General features: G+C 42.5%; 2 protein-coding genes across 3 annotated transcripts; both read right to left on the bottom strand.

Moving 5' to 3' along the window:
• Positions 1–5,521: 5,521 nt before the first annotated feature.
• Positions 5,522–21,692, bottom strand: rad54b (RAD54 homolog B). Of its 2 annotated transcripts, XM_026184755.1 has the most exons (16): positions 21,575–21,692; positions 20,527–20,684; positions 20,202–20,388; positions 11,428–11,640; positions 10,224–10,523; positions 9,952–10,114; positions 9,591–9,816; positions 9,066–9,152; positions 8,855–8,975; positions 8,631–8,770; positions 8,250–8,540; positions 7,974–8,137; positions 7,604–7,865; positions 7,017–7,083; positions 6,732–6,929; positions 5,522–6,639 (listed from the first exon to the last, which is right to left on the bottom strand). In XM_026184755.1, the coding sequence occupies exons 2-16, from the start codon at positions 20,671–20,673 to the stop codon at positions 6,419–6,421; spliced, it is 2,787 nt and encodes a 928-aa protein (XP_026040540.1). In that variant the 5' UTR covers positions 20,674–20,684; positions 21,575–21,692; the 3' UTR covers positions 5,522–6,418. The 2 variants fall into 2 exon arrangements, with proteins under 2 accessions (XP_026040540.1, XP_026040541.1); XM_026184756.1 differs by lacking the exon at positions 21,575–21,692 and having other exon boundaries at positions 20,640–20,679.
• On the bottom strand, positions 11,943–15,714 carry LOC113032096 (fibrinogen silencer-binding protein). The gene is made up of 2 exons (XM_026184760.1): positions 14,155–15,714; positions 11,943–13,497 (listed from the first exon to the last, which is right to left on the bottom strand). Exons 1-2 carry the CDS (start codon positions 14,559–14,561, stop codon positions 12,942–12,944), a joined length of 963 nt encoding a protein of 320 aa, XP_026040545.1. The 5' UTR covers positions 14,562–15,714; the 3' UTR covers positions 11,943–12,941.
• Positions 21,693–21,895: the final 203 nt, after the last annotated feature.

Genomic DNA, 21,895 nt, shown 5'->3' on the forward strand with positions numbered 1-21,895 from the left:
AACTTTTGCCACTTTCTTTTGTCCAACATGACTGTAAATAGAGATCCCCTTTTATAGAATACAGTAACAGGTTAACTGATAACAAAAACAACAGTCTTTAACTGTGAGTACAAAATGAAGGTGAATCTGCATTGTGTCTGCTCAACTCTGCTCTAAACTATAACAGATGCTGGCTTATTTTTTATATGGACGAGTCAGTAATTACCATTATTCATGTATCAGCGTTGAGAAAGTTCTTTGAGCATAAATGAGCCACACCTCTGCTGCTGCCTGGCCAACCTGGCAGATGATTAACAGACATATCATCATGGAACAAACAAAGGGAGCGCGATTTATTCCCAAATCCTAGTTTTCCCCCAATACAGACCTTTAACATGGCATAAAGCAGCTAATAAATATCAAACATTAAGAAGTAGCATTTAATGGGTTTATTTTAATTTACTAAACTTCCTGGTTAGGTTAATCACATATCAAAAGCTGTGCAATATTTCAAAAAATATTTAACTAATTATTAATTCACTACATTTTATCAGCACATGCAAGACAAAAACAGAGATTTGTTCCATCTAATTAGCACTAATACTACAGTGAATGTGGCTGCACCAGACGCTGAACAAGCTTTGAAGGAAAAGGAGTGGCTGCACCTGATAACGGAGTTTTATATCACAGAATCAACACACCCTGGCTACATAGATTTATTAGCTGCAATTCAGCAGTCGCTGGGTTAAGAAACTGATAACTATCATGTCAAACACCCTCATTATCATCGTACGGTGATATTTTCTGTTTTCTGTCAGAGAATCCTCTTTCTGCCAGAAATGTCTAAATAAAAGCTGCCCTGAGATCAGCTGGCAGCAGCATACTGCCAACGGATTGTAAAAAGTAGTATTTTATGAATGACCTCTCTAACAACATATGCAAATGTCCAGAGAGACTGCATTCAACTTGTAAACTGCATTCAACTCGCAAACATGAGATTCTCATTAGGAAAAGCACTTTTTGAGTGAGGGATTGAGCGACTGAGGGTTATTACAGTAATTGTTGGATTATGCAGCCCACCCCCGACTGTTGTTTTTCCAGACTTTCGGGACTGACGGGCTGCGCTCTCATCTGCGGGACCTGCTGCTCTGCATTATAGCTCTGATCTGCTTGACAGATGACTGGGAAACATTAAATCCTTGTTAAGTGCTGGAGCAGGCCCAGGGTCAGGAGGAGGGGATTGAGGGAAGGGTTACACTTTGGCGGGCTGCAGATTGGCAGGGTGATGTTGATGGTGAGAGAGTGAGAAGTGACCTATTTTTTTTTTTCCTATCGCCTAATACAAAACAGATTTTGATGAAGGTGCTGCTCATACACGGAAGCTGCCCAGTTCAACCCCGGCTTAATCCCAGTCTGATCTGATGGTTCATTTTGGTGTAAAACGTGATGCAGCAGACAATTTAAAGACAAATACTACACTTGGGGAGAATGTCTCTTGGAGGAAGTATAGTAATGATAGTTGGTCATGTACCTGAAATTAGAAGATGGACGTGCACCTTAAAATAAGGAGCAGCCTGGAAAACTGGGAGATTCAGTCAAAGTTGAAATGAAATGTAAATGCTGGTGGAGGCTGAGGAGAAACCAGTTGCGCATAAAAGACCAGGAAACAGTTTTAGCTTTAATATTTGCTTTTGGGAATTTACACTGAAGTTGAATTGAGTTTTTGTTGTTGTCTAGATGTGTCAACTGGTTTTAATCTGACAATATTATTAACCTGTACAAGTCAGGCGGCATGTACTGCATTTACTGTTTGTCAATCTGTGATGTTATGTGTGTGAAATCGTTCCTCGGCACAATAATTGTCATCAACAGGAGATAGAAGGGATGCATAAATGTGCCAAAATATCTGTTTCTTCTGCTTCTCCACTTCAGGCTCAAGGGGAGGATGGAGTCCATCCCAGCTGTAACAGGGCGAGAAGCGGGGAAGACTCTGGGACAGTTCGACCTTCAGTTGGAGGACTAATACACATAAACACAGACAACAATTCACGCTCACATTTATACCTGCAGTTAATTCACCAATTAATTAACCTTATCTGATTTATGTCTTTGTACTGTGAGGGGATGACAGAGTACCTGGAGAAAACCCACACAGGCCTGGAGAGAACATGCAAACTCTCCACACAAAAGACCCGCCTTGGATTCGAACCCAACCCCTTCCTGGAGCAACATCTCCCAAACCTCATGCTACCCACAAAAGTGTTGTGATGTAGACAAAGAATATTATCTTCAGGTTTGAGGGATAATCACATCTGTGTGTAAGCTGTTAAGTAGCGAGATAAAGAGAAACCAGATGGAGGCGCACAATCTTAAATATGTGGATCTCAAGCTTTATGCATTTTATAAACCAATTTAACATTAACTGGCTTTTCTGCTTATGCAGTTGCTGCAAGAATACATATTTAAATTTTAAAAGGACTAACACAAAAAATTGTCTGTGATTTAAATTTAAAGACATTAGTTTAAAGATTTTAAACTAATATTTTATGCCTTTTATTTCTAATCCTGTAAAGTTATACAGAGAACAGTACAGGAACAATAACAAAAGGAGCACCACAGAAAATCAGAGAATAAGTAGGTTGATCAATATTGTCCATTGGATTGGATTCCAGCTAACTGATGGTGAACATTTGTTTCAGAAGGGCAGTCTGCTTTTCAACAATGTAAGCTGTTAATTCTTTGCTAGGTAGCAACCACATAAATCTGCTCAAGCTCAAGTGCGTCCACAGAGGAGCCACCAAGCATCGAGTTCACATCCTGAATCCTAAATAAGAAGCACAGATGGCATCTAGTGTCCATGCTGATGCACAAGCGTCGGAATATTTCTGAAACATTTATCCAGCTTTGACGTCAGAGACACCTTGACTATTAATGAATGAAATATGGGAAATGCAACCTCAGTGGGGGTTACATCAGAGGTTTGGCTATCCAGCTGTGACAGTGTAGTTAGATCTTCCACTCAGGTCCTGGGATCACAAGGACTAAGTGCCCAATCTGTCTTCATCAAAACCACCGTGTCCCTTCCTCCCCCTCCAGCGGCGGAAAGTCATTCACCCTTTAAATCGTCGAGCTGGAACTCGGCTTAAAAGGGGGATTGGAGGTTCAGCCAGCGGCAGCCAGTAAGAGCTTTACAGAGAGAGAGAGAGAGAGGAAGAGAGAGACAGACAAATTCCACCTCACGCACCCACCAGCACATGGCCTCAAAGACCTGATTAGGATCAATATCCTGTTTGGAAGAGTGACACTCTTCAGTCCGGCACGTGTCCGATAACAATAGCGAGGAGATGCGATGCAAAATACTCTGAAACAACAAACAGCATCTTACATCAGCAAAGCCAAGCTGCAGCAGGACCCGTAGTAAGTTGCTTGGTGACAGTTGCTAAGCCACCACTGGTTTCTGTCTAAGGTCTCTCTCTTTTTTTTTTTTTTTTAATGTCTGAACTCAGGGACTTTCAATTGTGGTGAAGATGCTGTCCTTACTTTACGAGGTTACCAAGTTTTCAGGCAGATTACCCTGAAATTTTGTTTAATGGTGCTTGAACTAAGTTGGGGAATATTACACATATCAGTAGAATTCTTTTTTAACTTGGTTCTATTATTCACCTACTAAAAGGACTAAAACTAATCAGAAGAGCAGGAGTAATCAGCCTCAAGGTGCTTTAGGTTGTAAGGTAAAGACCTTACAATAATACAGAGGAAGCAGAAAACAATCAGATAGCTCACGGAAATCAGAAATCCAGTATTGTAAGTCAAGAGTGTTGCGTTTCATATTTTATTATAAATGACTATTTAAACAGTATAAATACTGTATGTAGGTATTCTTCAGCCTAATTCAGTACATGCAGCTACAATCATGTGGGAAAACTGCAGATTTGAGAACTGTCCAGATTAAGATCTAGACGGTTCTCCACCCAGAGGGTAAGTCGCACAAAGTCACTGTTCAGGATGCTGCAGCGAAGCCTGTTGTTGGAAAGTTCATTGGAAGGGAAAAAGTGCAAAAAGCAACCTGGGTGATGGTGACCTTGAGAGGATTGTTAAGAAAAGTTAATTCAAGAACTTGGGAGAGGCTCACTAAGACTGACTGAGGCATGTGCTGGAGCACCATCAGCACAGATGTCTTCAGGAAAGGAGCTGTGGCTGTCATATTCCTAATATCCAACCACTCCTGAACCAGACAGTTTTACGTCACTGTTGCTCAATGATCCGAGGTAAGTAAACTTTGCATTTCATTTTGAAATCAAGGTCTGGAAGAACTGTGGAGAGGGACACAATCCAGTGCAGTTTGGTGATTCAGTGGGTCATCTGCTGATGTTTGCAGTGGTTGCTCCTCTGTGTTTTACCAAATCCAAAGTCAGTGAAGCATTTAACCAGGAAACTTTAGATTCAGAGAATTAATGCTTCCATCTGCTGACTGCTGATCTATGATGAAAAATATCAGACTCAGAAATACAGATGATCTGTAAACTGCTGTAAAAGCAGCCTGGGCTTCAGTGACGCCTCAGCAGTCCAACAAGCTGATCACCTCCATGTTACAACACACTGACACAGTAATTTGTGGTAAAGGAGCTCCAACCAAGAAGTAAGCTTATAAATAATTATACCTTTCAGAAGCTGGACATTCCTGTTAATCTCTTTTTAAAAAAAATAAAAAAAGGTCTCAGGAACTATTCAGTTCTCCGGTATTTCCTGTACACATAGAGCACTAACAATAAAAATAAATAAATCTTTGAATCTTTTTTTAATGGGTGATTCAATTTTATTTATTTAGCCCCAAATCAAACCTGTCGCCTCAAGGTTCTGACAACATCCAATATGCCACCTCCTCCAGGAGGACAACAAGATGTTTCCAAGCCAGCCAGATGAGATAATCTCTCCAGCGACTGCCCCGTGTCGCGAGGTCCTGGTGGCTAGGCCTTAGCCCAAAAAAGTGATGTGGGTTCAGTGCTTAGTAGATCAGATGGCAGTCCCAGATGAAAGTCCTGGCGCTCCGATCTCTGGCGTTCAAAACTGGCTATACTAACACTGAAATATTCACCTCACGTTTATTGAAAATAAAATATATGAAAGTTTCTGAGGAGCACTAGCATACTAAAACAATAATGTATAACACCACATATCTGTGTACATCTTGGCTCTGTATGTAGAAGCCAATTATCTATAAATTGTATTCCCAACACCAGTCAGTTATCGAGTACCTGCACATCTCAATTAGCATCCACACATTTACTTAGGCAGGTTCATTTTGCTGTTTTCTTTCATATACTTGCACTTCTCTTTGTGATTTCTACATCCTAAACTGATGAGCTTCCGGAGGGCCTACATTTGATAGCAAAATGACATATTTAATATATTGCACAACATGCAACGTTCATATGAGGCCGAATCCTGGCACAGGAAGTGTTGTGTTTCAATTCCCATTGTGTCCACAGAATAACAGCAGGTGTGTGCGTAATCGTCCAACTGTCATATGCATACAAAAAAGTTATCATCCCAGAGACCCATTTATTATACAACAAAGTTGCTTAACAATCACGCACAGTGGTGATCCTCGAATAAATGATAATTGCACTGCATGGAAATGCATTGTATACTAGAGCACAGTCAATCTGACAGACCGAGACTCAAATCATATGTGAATTCTGGGTGTGCACACTCACACGCAGAAACTACATGCTGTAACTCCCACGCGGCAGCTATGTGTTGTAGAGCATGAACAGACCAGTGTCATCCAAAATAATAGACTGAACAGACTGCAGTATGGCCCACATCGACAGCCCAGCAGATTTGCTCACTCCACAGTAACGTGTGTGGTCATTGCATAACAAATTCTGACATTAAAGCACGACAGTGGAGGCCAGAGATGCTTTGCCCTTCCCATTGGGATGGGTGGGTGGGGGGTGGGGGCTCATTCTCACTAAGCAAACTGCTGTAAACAAATTCTTTTGAATGTAAATACATTCTCTCCATTCACTGGGCACCCCACAGAAACATAAATCCTACCAATGACATAATAAATATTCCCTTGGATAGAAATGTCTGTTGAATGGCCGTACCCATGATATAAATCTGTATTTTATATGCGCCTCTTCCACCAGCAAGAACTTTTCAAACGCTGACAAATGTTAAACATTTCTTAATCATTTATGCTTATTTTATAGAATTATACAGTGAATTATTTTGCATAAATAAACAAAAGGTGAATATTTTAGGGCAATACAGAATCTCATGAGCAAAGCGGTTTTAAAACTACTGGAAATAGCGTAACGTGCAGCAGTGGTGGAGCGTTATTCATACGTCAAATCGAGGCTGACAAAGTCCAGAGGACCTGAAGAGGTTTGTGCAGAAAGCTATGCGAGTGTGCGTCACGCGAGTTGGTTGTTTACTGGGTTGCGTGAGAGATGGTGGTCTGGAAGGCGAAAGTGATGTTGTTTCGCGCGTGATCGAGGTAGGGGTCAGAGAAGGAGTGTGTGTCACCGGAGAAATGTCTCCACTGCATGAGCTCGGACATGCTGAGATGCTTCTGTGTCGCCCCCTTACGGTCACCTTGACGACCGAGCTGGCAGGGCCGTTCGGAAACCAGCTCCTCCTCCTCTGTGATAGCTGAAAATGAAGACCACAAAGATGTGAGGAGGCATGATTCTTTGTCTTTTCGTGCTCTGGTGTCAGCATGTGTGGCGTGTATGTGAGCCTACCGCTGAGTATGCCATCCATGCCGCAGCCACAGTTCAGCAGGTCATGAGTCAGGCAGGGCGTCTCCGTCAGGCTGAAAAGATCTCGCAGGTCACTGGTGGAGAAACTCGTGTGCTCTGCCCCTTTCCCCATGTCAACCACGGTTCCAGAGAGTCCCTGTTTGGACACCTGTCGCTGAAATATACGCTCCTCAATGGTGCCTGAGAGAAAGAAACAAAACTTTAAAACACTGTTGATATGGTGCACTTTTTTTTTTTTGTTCGGAATTTGTATTTACGTGTTCTTGCCTGCAGTGAGAAGACGGTAGATGTGCACAGTCTTCTTCTGTCCATCTCTCCACACCCGAGCCATGGCCTGGACAGAGAAGAGGGGGGAGGATAACACACACGTATTCAGTGCCCTCTGCTGGATTTGCATGTACTCGTACACAAGGGCAGCTTCACACTTGTTCGATTCAATTCATCTCCCCTAAGCAACGACCTCCGGGCCATAAATATTGGGCCAAAGTGTGTCAAAGGAAATCAGTTCTCACAGATTTCCATATTAGAAATGCCTATTTTTTTAATACCTATTTGATCTTTTTCTCCCTGATAACAACACTGATAATTTTCAGTTTCTTTTAAGTGTGTCTTAGTGAAATCCTTCACATGTTTTGGTTCCTGTCATTTCCATCGTGTTCTTTTTTTATTTTCATCGTGGGGGTTTTTCCCCCACTTCTGTTGTTTTTTAATATTTCTGTGTCATGGTTACCATGTCCATCTTTTACATACAGCTCACGATGGATACCAATAAAACCAAAGGCACTTTTAAACTTCAAACAACCCCAACATTTGAGTTTTTCTACCTTTTCAGACTATTACTGTTTGTATTTTACCTGAATGTCATTGGCAGGGTTCCAGTCGATGTCGTATAGCACCAGGTGGGAAGCGCCAATGAGATTAAGCCCAACCCCACCTGCTTTAGAGCTCAGCAGAAACAGGAAGTTCTGAGAATAGGGACTGTTGAAACTGTCGACCAGTCGCTGCCTCTGGTTCGTGGGGGTATGTCCGTCCAGCCGACAGAAGGTGTAGCCCATGTGTACACACAGGTCCTGGAGCAAGTCTAGCGTCCGAGTGTAGTTTGACACTACGACCACCCTGCAGGAGCACACCTACTATCAAATGTGACGCTTGATAAATAAAGTTTAAAAAAAATCCAGATGATCCAAACAATCAATAGCATCTTAGCGTCACACAAAAACACACCTGTCTGAAGAGCTCAGCTGTCTAATGGCGGCAAGCAGGTCCGTAAGAACCAGCAGTTTTCCAGAGTCAGCCATGGTGAATCCTCCTGAAGAATAGGATTCTGGGAAGAGATCTGCCAGCCCCTCATATAATGAACTCTCCACAGAGCCAGCATCTGTCCTCTCCTACCAACAGAACAACCCATGTTCATGGTTAGGACTGGGATTCACGATTATATATTTATAGTTTCCACTATGATCACAGGTTTCTGTCCCCCCAGCCAGCTCATAAATTAACCTTAACAGTGACGTGGAGCAGTCCGGGGTGATTACAGAGCTTTTTCAGTGCGGTGATGCAAGCCAGATGTGTGTGGGTTTGAGTGGAGCCCTGAAGGCAGGCCCTGAAGACTCTGTGGCAGAGGAGGTGCTTGTACAGCTCTCGTTGCAGAGGGGACGGCTCGCAAAACAACGTCCAGTCGAGGCGAGGAGGCAGGTAGCGGTTGATGATTTCCTGCGTCCGCCTCAAGATGAACATGCCAGTCAGACGAGAGAGCTCGGTCGCTCGCTCCTCTCCCAAAACTCTCTCCTCCTGTTGGCAGTGGAAGATGTAAGATCAGGTTTAACACCAGATAACATTTTTATAACAACTGCACAGGAAAGAGAAAGGAGATGGGATTACCTCTGTGCATGAGGGCTGTCTGGAGCGCAGGATTGGTTCCTCGTATACTTTTCTATAAGCAGTCGATGAGCCCAGAATCCCAGGGTTCACAAACTCAATGATGGCGTAGAACTCCTGCAGGTCGTTTTGAACTGGAGTGCCTTCAAAAGCACAAAAAACAGTCTGTTATAAAACATCTGCAAGCAGTTGTAGCTGCCATTCAGAAACTCCCTTATCGCTTTCACCTGTAAGTATGACTCTGCGATTACACTTGAGGCTGCTGAGGGCTGATGATGTTTTGATGTTGCTATTCTTTAATCTGTGACCCTCATCACAGATTATAAGACCAAAATCAACTTTCTGGACCTGAAAACAGAAGGAAATTACAAGATAAGAGTACAAAGATCAAACAGCTTCGTTGGAAAAAGCACGCTATGAGACATCGGGAGAACATACCTGCTCCAGGCAGCGCAGCAGCATTTCATAGCTTATCACAAGAACGGTGTGCAGTGGGGACAAAACAAACTGCTCTATCCTGTGGTCCTAAATACATTTCAATGAAGAAAAAAATGGAATTACTTAATAAACTCCAGATTAAAGTAGATGATTCATTCAGATACTTGTTCTCATTTTAATTATTTACAAAAAAGATATTAAATCAAGAAAAGCCGGCAATAAAAATGGAGTAACATAATTAAGTTATTGAATAAGAGAGAAGAATTATTGCAATAGAATAAAATAGAAAGCTTATAATAAAATGGATGGATTTTTTTTAAAACCACAGACATGTAACTAAGAGCATGTGGGTTCCTTCTGAGTTTTAAGCAGTGTGACTTGTTGCTGTATGCACTTTAATACAGAATGGATAACAGGTTATATACATATGCACTAAAGCAGTGAGTTCACATTCGCTTTCCAAATAAAATCATGTTGTTTCATGATTAACTGAACCAAGGACTTGTAATTATAAAACAGAATAACCTGATCCACAGTGAAAACACTGATCCTCTCACGGCCCAGCCACTTGTTGAATTCTGCGGCCCAGTTCTGTACCAGGCTGCCAGGTGTAACCACAAGCACACGCTTAGCAACTGGCCTCCCACCATAAGGTCCCTGCTTCAGCAACGTCCAAGACAGCGCCACGCTCTGGAGAGTCTTTCCCAGACCCATTTCGTCGGCCAGGATCGCACCGTAGCAACCTGCAGCTCTGAAGCACAGACACATAAGCACAACATCAAACCAGTGGCTCCGTTTTGTTTTGTTTTTTGTGTGGCGGCGCTACAACAGATTAATTAAGAGGTTTTTTGCACAGCATTTCATGATAGCCAAACAGCACTGTCACCTCATGCCCATGACACACTCGTAGAGGAAGAGCAGGCCATCCCTCTGGTGCGGTCGCAGGTGTGTGGTCAGGTGTGGGTCAAGCACAACATCGACCATAGGAAGCCCTGACTTGTTATTTAACCACTGGTGGTTGGCGGAAGGGCGAGGCATCACCAGTGCACCTAAAACGATATGAAATAATATTATTAAAATACATTATAAATATATTTTTTGCCAATTTATGTAGGTAATAACTTAATGCATCATCAAACTCCAACTTTATCCACACACCTGGAGCGAGGGGGTCATGGCGAGGTCTGCGAGTTTGTTCCTCCTCTGGTTTTGTTTCTCTGTGGCCCGCTCCGCCCACCATTGTTGGAGGGCAAAAAGGTTTGAATGCCAAGCGGCAGGAGGGTGGTGGAGCAGACTTTGTGTTTAACTCCACTCGCTCTGTTTGGACCTCCTGAAAACAGCGCCCCTTGGCAAAGTCCTCAGCAGAAATGACTCCCATCACCTCCACCTCTTTCCCACCAATCATGAGAGTCTCTCCCTCGGAAAGCGAGGCCAGCTCCGACACCTTGTAGCCACTACCTACAGTTCAGATATGCACACTTGTCAGGATCGCGTGTAGTAGGAGAAATCAACTAGTATTGACCTACTTAGCCCTTTAGCATATTTTAATGTTTAATGCAGTAAGCTTCAGTTAAGTGTAAAAAGTATGCTTGTAGAATTTTATTTAAGATTTGAGTATTTAACTATTTTCCAGTGTTTCATGATCCAAAAACAGGCCTCTGGGGCTGACTATGCACAACTAAGGCAAAGAGGCAATAATACCTTACTTGACAGAAGCCTGGGTATTTTCCTGTTATTTTTATATTTGATCTTGAGTAAATTAAATGTCAGGTAAATAATTTTAATTACAGTACTGATTACTTTGCTTTCATTGAGTCTTAAGTCAGTCTTAATTTCTTTATATTTTGCAAGGAAAATGTGAAATAAATAGGTTCAGCAATTTACTGAAATGTGTAAATGGAGTTTTTTGGTGCAAAAATCACATTTTATGCCTTTCACACTCTGTCACCTTTGATATTCTTGTTAGATTAGACAAAAGAAATGTAAAGAAATTATGTATTTTTCTGACAAGCTGCTAATGATAAAGTACTTGTCTTTGCCAAGTTGTTTGTTATGTAACACTGGCTCATCCTTCGAATTAGGTGCCTTTTTATTGCTTGAATGATTCATAGATCTGCATTTACAAGACTGCAGTGAAAATGAGTGAAAAAGTAGCTGAAGTTCAAAGAAAAACTTTGAAAGTCCTCGAGAAAGCCTGGAGAACTACAAGTCTAGCTCCTTGGAAGCCAAATATAAAGAAATGCAGGCTATCTCAAGGCTTTTTGTATATAGTATTATATTAAAATTGGGCAGTTGTCATTTTAAATACAAGCAACAACTATACAGGTGACGAATTAAAATTTGATGTTGGTGTCCGTCTTACCCTTTCCGATATCCTTCCCCTCCATATCTTTAAGAGTGACTGTGCGTCCTCTTGTCACCAGCACTGCGTCTCCCTCCCAGCGCTTATGTTTCTTCTTGCTGGCCTTACACCACACCACACTGAAGTAACGCGCCCCGTCCTGACTGCAGCCAGAGTCTGAGCCTGCAGGAGGCTGAGGGGTTTGGGGAGACCCAGGAGGGCCATCATTCACTCCTGTAACACAAAGACATAAAACAAAGTCAGATCCACCAGATGTACACGGGAAATTGACCAGCAGAGGTCACTGTCGCATCAAGCTTTTCAGCATAAAGGCTTCTACACGCCATTGTTGGCTCCACCTATCATGGAAACAAAATACAACATGTACAAGGCTCAAACAGTTAGCACCGTGAAACAATGCAAATGTCAGCAGATGCGGTCACCTTATGATCTTTCATCAGCTTCTACAAGACGGATTAAAGATGATTTCCTATAAAAGTGGAACACGTGACTTGGAAATAAACAGAGGACCAGAGGAAAATGGATCTTCTTTTTAATACAAACACGTGAACGCATAGACAAACAGTAAGAGAAATGGGCAACACTTGTATAACAACAGTACAATACAATCAATGTTGAACTCACAATAAATAGCAGTAACACCAAAAACCATCAGGGCCCCTCCCTTCTTTTGTTCGCGCAGCCGGTCAACAGTTCAGCAACCAGCGAGAATTACTCACTCGAACATTTTTGTTATCCCAATAACAGATTAAGGCCTTCAAAAGTTTACCTTGTGCTTCAGTCCTGGTATCTCTAAAATTTGCTACTGGAGTGCTTTCTTGTGGCGACATGAATGGTTTTTGTACGAAGTCTACAGAATGAATAAAAGCGGCTATAAAAATTGTTTTGATAACCAAAACCTCTAGTGGAAAGTGGATTTCTACAGATGGCAGAATGGGTGGAAATGTTCTTTACACAGAGATAACAACACGTCGCTCACACTGACATCAAGTGCTTTAACTCTTACATTCATATTTTTCCAACAATCTTAGACAATAAAGATCATTAATGCCTTGCTGGCACTCCTGTAATTAGAGACTGGTGGTAGGTGTAGGCAGGTACATTATCAGTCAATACTACAAATATTCCCTTCCAAAATTTGGACTTTTATACATATTGGCCTGTCACAGTGTTACTGATGTGAGCTTTGTTTTATTACATAGATGTTTGTCCCCACTTTTGGTACTCATGGACACGATGATGCATTTTTAACACAGACAAGCACAAAGACGGATGGCAGCAGGCGTTATTATCCTAATTATCCTGCAGGACGTAAACAGGTTATCTGTGTGTATACGAGGCACTATGTTTCCAAAAGAAAGTCAAGTCCTGAAACTGATCTCACACAACCAAAATAAAACAAAATTAGTGACTGCTCCAAAGCACTTTTTTTCCTTTTTCTTTTTTTTAAAAACTGTACTACTCAGAGCCCCTCCCTTTCTCACAGTGACCACAGAAGTGCATGTTGATACTTGTTATAGAGAAATGGGCAGTCCGTGTCTCAGTCGGGTTGCCTTCAGTTTCTCCACTTTGATCTTGGCTCGCAGCAGTTCCTCCTCCAGTTCCTGCTTCCTCTTCAGCCCCTCTCTCTTCTCCTCCAGGTACAGGGCCACCTTCCTGTGATTGGCCAGCACCAGCTCGTGCTCCTCTTTGGCCAGTTGCAGAGGCCGAAACCTGTCCGGCTCGTGGTGAGGGTAGATGTCGTTGGGGTAGAGCTCATGGCGTAAGGGCAGCGGCGAGGTGGAGAGAGGGATGTTAACAGAGGAAGGAGCTGGAGATAACGACGCTTCATAATCATGGATGCTGCCCAAGTCCTGCTCTCCCTCTCGCTCCTGGCCTCCTTCCAGCCGTGGTCCTGTGTGCGCTGGGAGGATGGGAAGGTCTGGCGGTGGCTTTACATCCTGTTCAGCGTCCAGCTGGACCACCTCATGGGGGATACTTGGGACAGATGCAGAGTAATCCTGAAGTCCAGCCAGAGATGAGCTGCTGCCAGGATGTTCGATAGGAGAGTTGTGCTTGCTGTATATTAATCTACAAATGGGAAAAACAGGATTAAAAAAATAAATAAATAAGTGAGCCTGGAGTGCTTAAGCAGCATTTACTATATCTTGTTTATGTGAAGTGTGTTGAAACCTCTGCAGGTAGGTAAATCAATCAAAGAATTAGGTGAATGATCAGGGAACATTAAAGGGAGTGAAAGGAAATTAAAGGATTTGGCAACAAGTCTTGGTGGTTACAACCTCACACGTGTGAAGCGTTTTTGATCCCACTCTTATTCATCACTAGGATTTCTAACTGTGATGACTGCCTTTTAATCTGAATTATTCAGTGTATTTTTCTCCTCTGCGTACTCTCTTAATCCAGCATGAGGATATTTAGCAGTGTCTTACTTTTTGTAGTGCTGAGAACACAAGATAAATAATTGTTTTGGAGCCAAGTTTCTGATAGAATTATCAATGTGAAAACCAGACCTATGTATTTTCCAAATGTACTGATGAGCCGCCAGTAAATGATGGCAGGTCATGCAGTATGTCCTCTTGAGCCTGACAGTGTTCAGTGAGTAATCTGATTGGGTTTGGGAGCATGAACGGCAGCCCCTCCTCTCCCTCGGTATGTCCAAAACTCTCATGTGACTTGTGTTATCCTTTATCTTTGTGTGTGTATGTGTTCTCATAAGTGCAACCGTACCTGCGCAGCGCCTGGTCCTTTTCGTGGATGGGCACGTGGTGAAACAGGTGAGGGATCATCTCCATAATTCTCCTGGTTGGCTCGGAGATGCTTGCTCTGTACTCTGGCTGGGCGTGTCTCCTTTGCATCACTTCCTGCTTGGCTGACTCCTTCAGTCTCTTGTAGAGGGTCCGGAGGCCCTGAGCTGTGCGATGGGGTCTGTCTCCTCCCAGGGCATTGTACTGTTCAGCAACAGTGTCCCAGCACTTGTTCTTGTCCACGATGACCGCGTGCTTGTTGGTGTGCTCCTCCAGGATTCGGATGTGAGGCCGGACCAGCTTCAACAGGTCCAGCTTCTCAGAGAGGGTGAAGTTGGAGGAGCGGGCTTTACCCACCATACTGGACAAAAACACAGAGCTGGATGCCATCTTCTAGCATACTGGGCTCACGCAGACCAAGTCTGGCCTATGGCTGTCACCCTTTAGTAACCACACTCAGTGGTGTGGGCTTCTCTCTCTTCCCACCTGTCTTTTTTTCAGTCCCCGCCGCTCTCTTCTCCTGGTCCACGGTGACACACCAACACTGGTCTAACTCAGAGACATGTCACATTTCCCCCCTTCGTCTTCTTCCTCTCCAAATCAAACATAGGCTATGTCTAACAAGTGCATGGATTCTCACACTACTCCTGGACTCCCTCTCAGCTACGTTGCACAACAAAAACAGGCTGTGCTGCACACAATAAGAATCAGGCTTAACTAGGCCAGCCTCGTTTAGGCCCCCGCCTACCGCGGAGGGCTTTGGATGAATTCCTCCCAGCTTAGGCTGACGTAGCTAAGCCGCTTAAGCCCAGCCCGACCTACTTACAGCTCGGTCTCTCTAAACCCCAAACCGAGCACAGCACAGAGCACAGCAGAGATACACCGGCTCTACAGTGTGACAAAGGGAGTGCTGCAGAGGGACACTGCCCTCTGCACATGTGCCACAACAGTTTGCAAACAGCACACTGTAAGGTGTTAAAGTGTCACATGTCTAACGTCCTAAAGTGAGTGATGCTTTGAATCAGCGCCGGCTTAACTAACTGAACCGGGGGGGAGGGGTCTGTGAGCGCGCTGCGCATGTCCGTGGAACCCGCGCTTCTGGCCGTGCTTCAGTGTAGAATGAATGCAGACGGGGAACGCCAGCTCCGCAGCGCACGCGGCGACTCCGTTGATTAAATACGTGTGTGGGGCGCGTGCAAAAACAGCTCCAGGAAAGCGTGCTCGCGCCGCGCGGTCTCAGGAAGTAAAACAGAAGCACTGGCTGCTCCGACAGGAGGAAGGGGAGGAGAAGGAGACGCTGATCCCGAGCACAGTCCGAATCTGGCCGCTAATTTGCATAATGCTGGACCTGCTGTCACTCAGCCTTCGCCCGCCCGGTTTAACATCTATCCTGTGTGCGTGTTATTATTAGACAGAGCGGAATGCTATTTATATAAACGTTATATCTCATTATAGTGTCTGCTTGAAGCCTCTGCGCGGGGTTTGCTCGAGTTAGACTTTGCAATATAACAGCGAATTTAAACAGAATCAGAATCAGAAAGGGGTTTATTGCCAAATGTTGAGCAGGTTTACAACATTAGGAAATTGCTGCGGTGCTTCAGTGCAAACATAGTGTCATAAATAGCACTTAAATAGACATGAAAAAATAAAAGTAGGAATAAGAATTAAAGTGCTACGTAGAAAGATATGTGCATGAGATATACATGAGATATATACATGAGAATAAGAATTAAGAGTGCTACGTAGAAAGATATATACATGAGTGCAGGTGGTGATCAGTGCCAAACATGGAATGATGCAGTGACACAGCGTAGGGTCATGTGTTAGTGGCGGGGACAGTCATATGGTTATTGTTCATGTGTCCAACAGCAGAGGGGAAGAAACTGTTCTTATGGCGAGAGGTTCTGGTGCGAATGGACCGGAGCCTCCTGCCTGAGGGGAGCAGGTCAAACAGACTGTGTCCAGGGTGAGAAGGGTCAGCTGAGATCCGAGCTGCACGCCGCAATGTCCTGGAGGTGTACAGGTCCTGCAAAGATGGGAGTCTGCAGCCAATCACCTTCTCAGCAGAGCGCACAACACGCTGCAGTCTCTGTTTGTCCCTGATAGTGGCTCCAGCGTACCACACGGTGATGGAGGAGGTGAGGATGGACTCGATGATTGCAGTGTAGAATTGCATCATCGTCCGTGTTGGCAGGTTGAATTTCTTCAGCTGCCTCAGGAAGTACATCCTCTGCTGGGCTTTCTTGATGACGGAGGTGATGGTGGGCTCCCACTTCAGGTCCTGGGTGATGGTGGTACCCAGGAAGCGGAATGAGTCCACAGAGGTGATGGGGGTGTCAGTCAGGATGATGGGGGGGAGTGGGGCTGTGTGCTTCCTGAAGTCCACAATAATCTCCACTGTCTTCTGGGCATTCAGCACCAGGTTGTTGTGGCTGCACCAGGACACCAGACGTTCAACCTCCCTCCTGTAGGCAGACTCATCCCCGTCCGAGATGAGCCCAATAACGGTGGTGTCATCTGCAAACTTGATTAGCTTGACAGACTGGTGGGTGGAGGTGCAGCAGTTGGTGTACAGGGAGAAGAGCAGAGGAGAAAGAACACAGCCCTGAGGGGAGCCGGTGCTGATGGTCCGGGAGTCCGAGACATTCTTTCCCAACAGCAGTGGTTGGTATGTGTAGGGCACATTATGAGGAATAATCGCTAATGTGGTGGTGATGACGATGATGATGATGTCCATGTAATTTATAATACTGGCTCTGCAGTGTTATAAATTACATGGACAGGCCAGTAGCTGTAAACTCTCTTTTGGGACCAGCCATACCTTATTTTACACAGCAAACATGAAAAAGCTTCAGGTCCTGAATGATCCATTTAGGACCGACAACCTCAAGCCAAATATTTGTAATTAGTAACGTCCCTGCCTTTAATGCTGTGTATCGATTAACCGATTATACAAATGTAGCCCAAAAAACCCCAAAAAGAGATTGCACGACACATTTTTAAGGAATAAATTACAAAAAATAAAAAGCAAAATGCCCGATGTTGCAAATATGATACAAATTTAATCTCATATATCAAATTACTATTTTTTTTTTTTTTGTCAGAAGGGTCATTGTACGCTACATTTTCAAAAAGTTGGAAAGTTATTTTATGGTTCAGGGTTTAAAGGATTTAGAAACACGATATATTATCTTGTATATTATTATAATTATGTTGTTTATAGAAATCCTGGAGGATTTTCCGGTTTGTGTTCTAGTCACTGCACATTTTTGTGTTGTTTATTTACTATTTAATATTTCTTCTTTTGTACTGATATGGACTGCAGGTGGCTGTGAATGCAAAGTAGATGGTGTGGCTCAAGTAAATATACAGCAGAGCTTTGTGTTCAAGGTGACAGTGTTTGTATCATCTCTATCTTTCTTTTAAAAAGACAACAGAATCAGTATTGTTCTGTATGTACACATTAATATACATGATGCTTTTTGCCTGAGGCAAAAAAAAAAATTGCCAGCAGTGTGACAACGTCTGTCCCCCTTCCTCATCTTTTGCATATTTGTCACATTTACATGTTTCAGATCATCAAACAAATTTAAATATTAGACAAAAATAACCTGAGTAAATTCAAAAAGTAATTTTTAAATTATAATGTATTAAGGGGGGAAAGTTATCCGAGCCTACATGAAAAATTAACTGCCACCTTTGTAAAATCATAAATTAATTGATTAACCACAATTTTTAGAAAGTTAAGTTCCGTTTCTCTGTCTACACCCGAGTCTGATTAATGCCAGACCTGCTGAGTTACTAAAACCAGTCTGACAAAGTGAAGTAGGTTCAAAGATAAAGCAACACATCATGCCACGATCTAAAGAAACAGCTGAGAAACAAAGTCACTGACTCACAACTGTCAGTCAGGCTTTGGCTTTGGGTTCCAGTGAACCACAAATGCCACAAATGAAGAAAACTGAACAGCGGTGAACCTTCCCAGGAATGACTGGTCTACCAAAATTACTCAAAGAGTGCATCGACGAGTCATCCAGCAGGTCACGAAAGAACCCAGAACAGCATCTAAAGAATTGCAGGCCTCACTCACCTCAGTTAAGGTCAGAGTTTATGATTCAACAATAACAAAGAGAAGGCATCCATAGGAGAGTTCAAGGAGAAAAGTACTGCTGACCAGAGAGATCACAAAGGCTCGTCTCACATTTGCCAAAGAAAAACATCTTGATGATCCTCGAGACTTTTGGGAAAATATTCTGTGGACTGACAACACAAAAGTTGAGCCTTCTGGAAGGTTTGAATCCTGACGTAACACAGCATTACATAAAAAGAGCATCGTACGAACAGTCAAAAGTGGTCGTACAGTACTCTGATGTCTACGTGGACGTGGACAATTTGCTGCAATTGAACCATGAATTCTGCTCTTTATCAGAAAATCCTGAAGGAGAATGTCCAGCCATCTTTTTGAGTCCTGAAGCTTAAGCTCAGGTTCTGCAGCAGGAAATTGATCCAAAACACACCAACTCAAAATGGCTTAAAAAAGAAAAGAAAAAAGAAGAAGAAGAAGAAGAAGACGGTTTTGGAGTGTCCTAGTCAAAGTCTGGATTTAAATGTGTTTGAGAGGCTTTGACATGACCTTAAACAAGCCTCTCATGCTGGAAAACCCTCCAATGTGGCTGAACTAAAGTAATTCTGCAAAGAAGAGTGGGCCAAAATTCCTCCATAGTGATGTTAAAGACTCATTGCTACTTATCGCAAACACTTGATCGCAGTTCTTGCTGCCAAGGATGGCACAAGCAGTTATTAAGTTCAAGGGCAATTACTTTTTTCACACAGCATCAGGTAGGTTTAGACAGCTTTTCCCCCTTAATGAATAAAATCATCATTTAAAAAAAAACCCCACTTCATTTTGTATTTGCTTGGGTTGTCTTTTTCTAATATTAAAATGTATTTGATGATGTCAAACATGTAAGTGTGACAAATATGCAAAAAAAAATGATTAGCAATAAAGCAAAATGAAATCTTGCATAGATTTATTGCTCCAGACGCCTTGAGGCTAAAAACGATTGAAAACCATAATTAACGACATTTTAGAATATTTGTCATAAATAAAGTACAATTATCAAAAACAATAATAGTCCCATTAAAAAATATTAATGTATAAAATATAACAGAGCCCACAGCTTGGTCACTTGAGCGCTAATGAAACAGAAACGGCTGTTTCAGTAGAATCTTCATGACTAAACTACCTAAACCTAATGAGGCATCAGGTATGCTGCATGCTGAGGCTTGCACTGTCTTTGTCATTGTAACACACAGGGTTAATTGGTTTAGCTTTTAATCTCACCTGCATTTAATTAAAAACTAATTGGAAGTCTTGTTTGGTTTAAGAGCTATCCATCTTAAATAACAGCTTGTAATGGAACCATGATTTTGTTTTCTGGTGGAAATCTTGAAGCTTTTCTCATTTTCAAACGTTGCATCTCCTTGTCTCCTCAAGGAGAGGGGAATGCTTGCTGGATTAACTTTAAGCAAAGACACGCAGGTATACTCTTCACGGTCAAGAAAAATGGTGGGAGGCACAGCTGGAATACTTAAATCATGGTACAAGAAGAATCCTATCTGAAACTCTACCTCTAAGTTGTAGCAATAACTCAGTGATCACACCATCAACCCTTCACTATTTGTGGGTGTGATTAAAAAAATAACTACGTTTAATTAAAAGAAATATAAAAGTCATCATGAGCAATGTTATGTCCATCTGATTCATCAGACTCCTTTCCTTCCTGGCCTTCCACTCTTTGTTGTGGTCTTTTTTTCCTCTCTCTCTCATATGAGGCAAACGTATTTGTCCCCATATTTGTCTTTGCACATTCCCTGACATACATTGCTGAAACTATGAGAATCTCCCTCCAGGAATCAACTGACATTTGTAAGTTTTCATATTGCTGCTATGATTATTAAATTGGGCATAAGAAGTGAGAAGATGGGGCAAGAAAAAGGCAAGGCTTTACATGGCTGTTTGTTTTTTACCTGCTGGTTTATAGTCTTCAGCAGAGGCTCCTAATCCAGGGTTCTGATGCTTTGTCTCAGCCTCATTTTCCTTACTCTCAGTTGCACTGAGAACACGAGCCAGAACCTTTGACAAGGCTGGGGCAGCTTCAGGCTGGACGTTAAACTCTGTCTTACTTGCACCTGGTGTTGCAAGGCTTCTCTGGATCTGCGAAATGAGGTACGGACAAAAGAGAATTCTTAATATGAGGAAGTGTGATTAAAAAAATAATGGAAAATAATCAAATTAGAATTATAAATACTGAGGGTTTAATACTGTAGGAAAAATGTTGAGAAAAAAAATTACTTTATCCAGTGCATTGCCTGAACCAAGTTTGGGGGTCAAAGGCTTGGATTGAGCCACAGAAAGTGAAGTACATGCACCAGGTGGCACAAATCGAGACTTTTTCACTGCATTACCCAAGAGCTTGCTGGGAGCTCCAGAGCGCCGCATCTTTCTTTTTCCTAAAGACAAAAAGCAACCGATACAATAGTCAGATTGTCTATTCTTATTTAATTCACTTAATGTACAGAATTCACCTGCTTGCTGCATACATGCTACTACTGTACATTACCTAATGTATATATTATATATAATGTCCCCCCTTTGCACAAGTCGAGGAGCGTGTCAGGTTACATTTCACTGTGTGTTATACTTGTATAACTATACATGTGATGAATAAAGAACCTTGATCCTACAAGCAGATTAATAAAATACAAATACAGTAACATTTGGTTGACACAAAATCCCAACAAACACCTGGACTTGCCTTAAGGCGTTACTGCATGATTACCGCTTATTACAGACGGTTTAATATCCTTTGAGTGGTTTAAAATCAGGGGGGGAAAAGAAAACAAAAATATCTTCCTCAAAGGTACTCACTTTAATAACTTCGTGAGGCATGTAGCAAAAACTATCTCGTCCGCTCAAAACAAATCCAACTCCAACACTATTCCTTTTAATGTCACAGTCCTTTAGCATTATATGAACACATCTAGCTAATGATTTGTCCCTATTAATAGCAAAAAATTGAAAACTTGGATTATTTGCATATGTAAATTCTGCACTGGGTAAACTGTGCATATCGAGACGAAAATAACTCACTCAATTCTTTTTTATCATACATAAATCCTTGGGGTCACTATCCCTCTGATGGCTTTCTAGCTTTTTCACGTCCTCAATTCCTGCTTATGCTGGAATAATCGGCATATCACGATAATTTCTAGATAGCAACATGAACCTGTTACACAGCCAGCTAGCTAACACTAGCATAAAGATGATAATAACGCGGTTGGAAGTCTAATTTAGGCTTTATTATCAAGTCAGATAACGTGTGACAACGTATTGTACATACCCCGACGAGCTAAAAGTTAGAAGAAAACACCTGACATCGCAGCCTTTAACTCAATTGCAACAGAACTCGTCTTGTCTTTCCTCTTCAGTGACTCTAGCAGCGATTCAGTTTCTCCCGCTGAACAGTTTGAAGAATCTGATTCGTCGAACCAATACAAATGGGCGTGGTTAAAACGAAAGGGTACGTTTGGTTCTTCTGTCCCTACAGTTTAGCCGTCGCATTCAATGTAGTTTATATCCCGCTTGAATTTCAGCAACCGGTCGATCGATAACTTGTGAATCGAGCTCACCTACTACTCACTTCATCCCTTCATTAAATCAC

The sequence above is a fragment of the Astatotilapia calliptera genome, chromosome 11 (assembly GCF_900246225.1).
Source record: "Astatotilapia calliptera chromosome 11, fAstCal1.2, whole genome shotgun sequence".
NCBI classification, from domain to species: Eukaryota; Metazoa; Chordata; class Actinopteri; order Cichliformes; family Cichlidae; genus Astatotilapia; species Astatotilapia calliptera.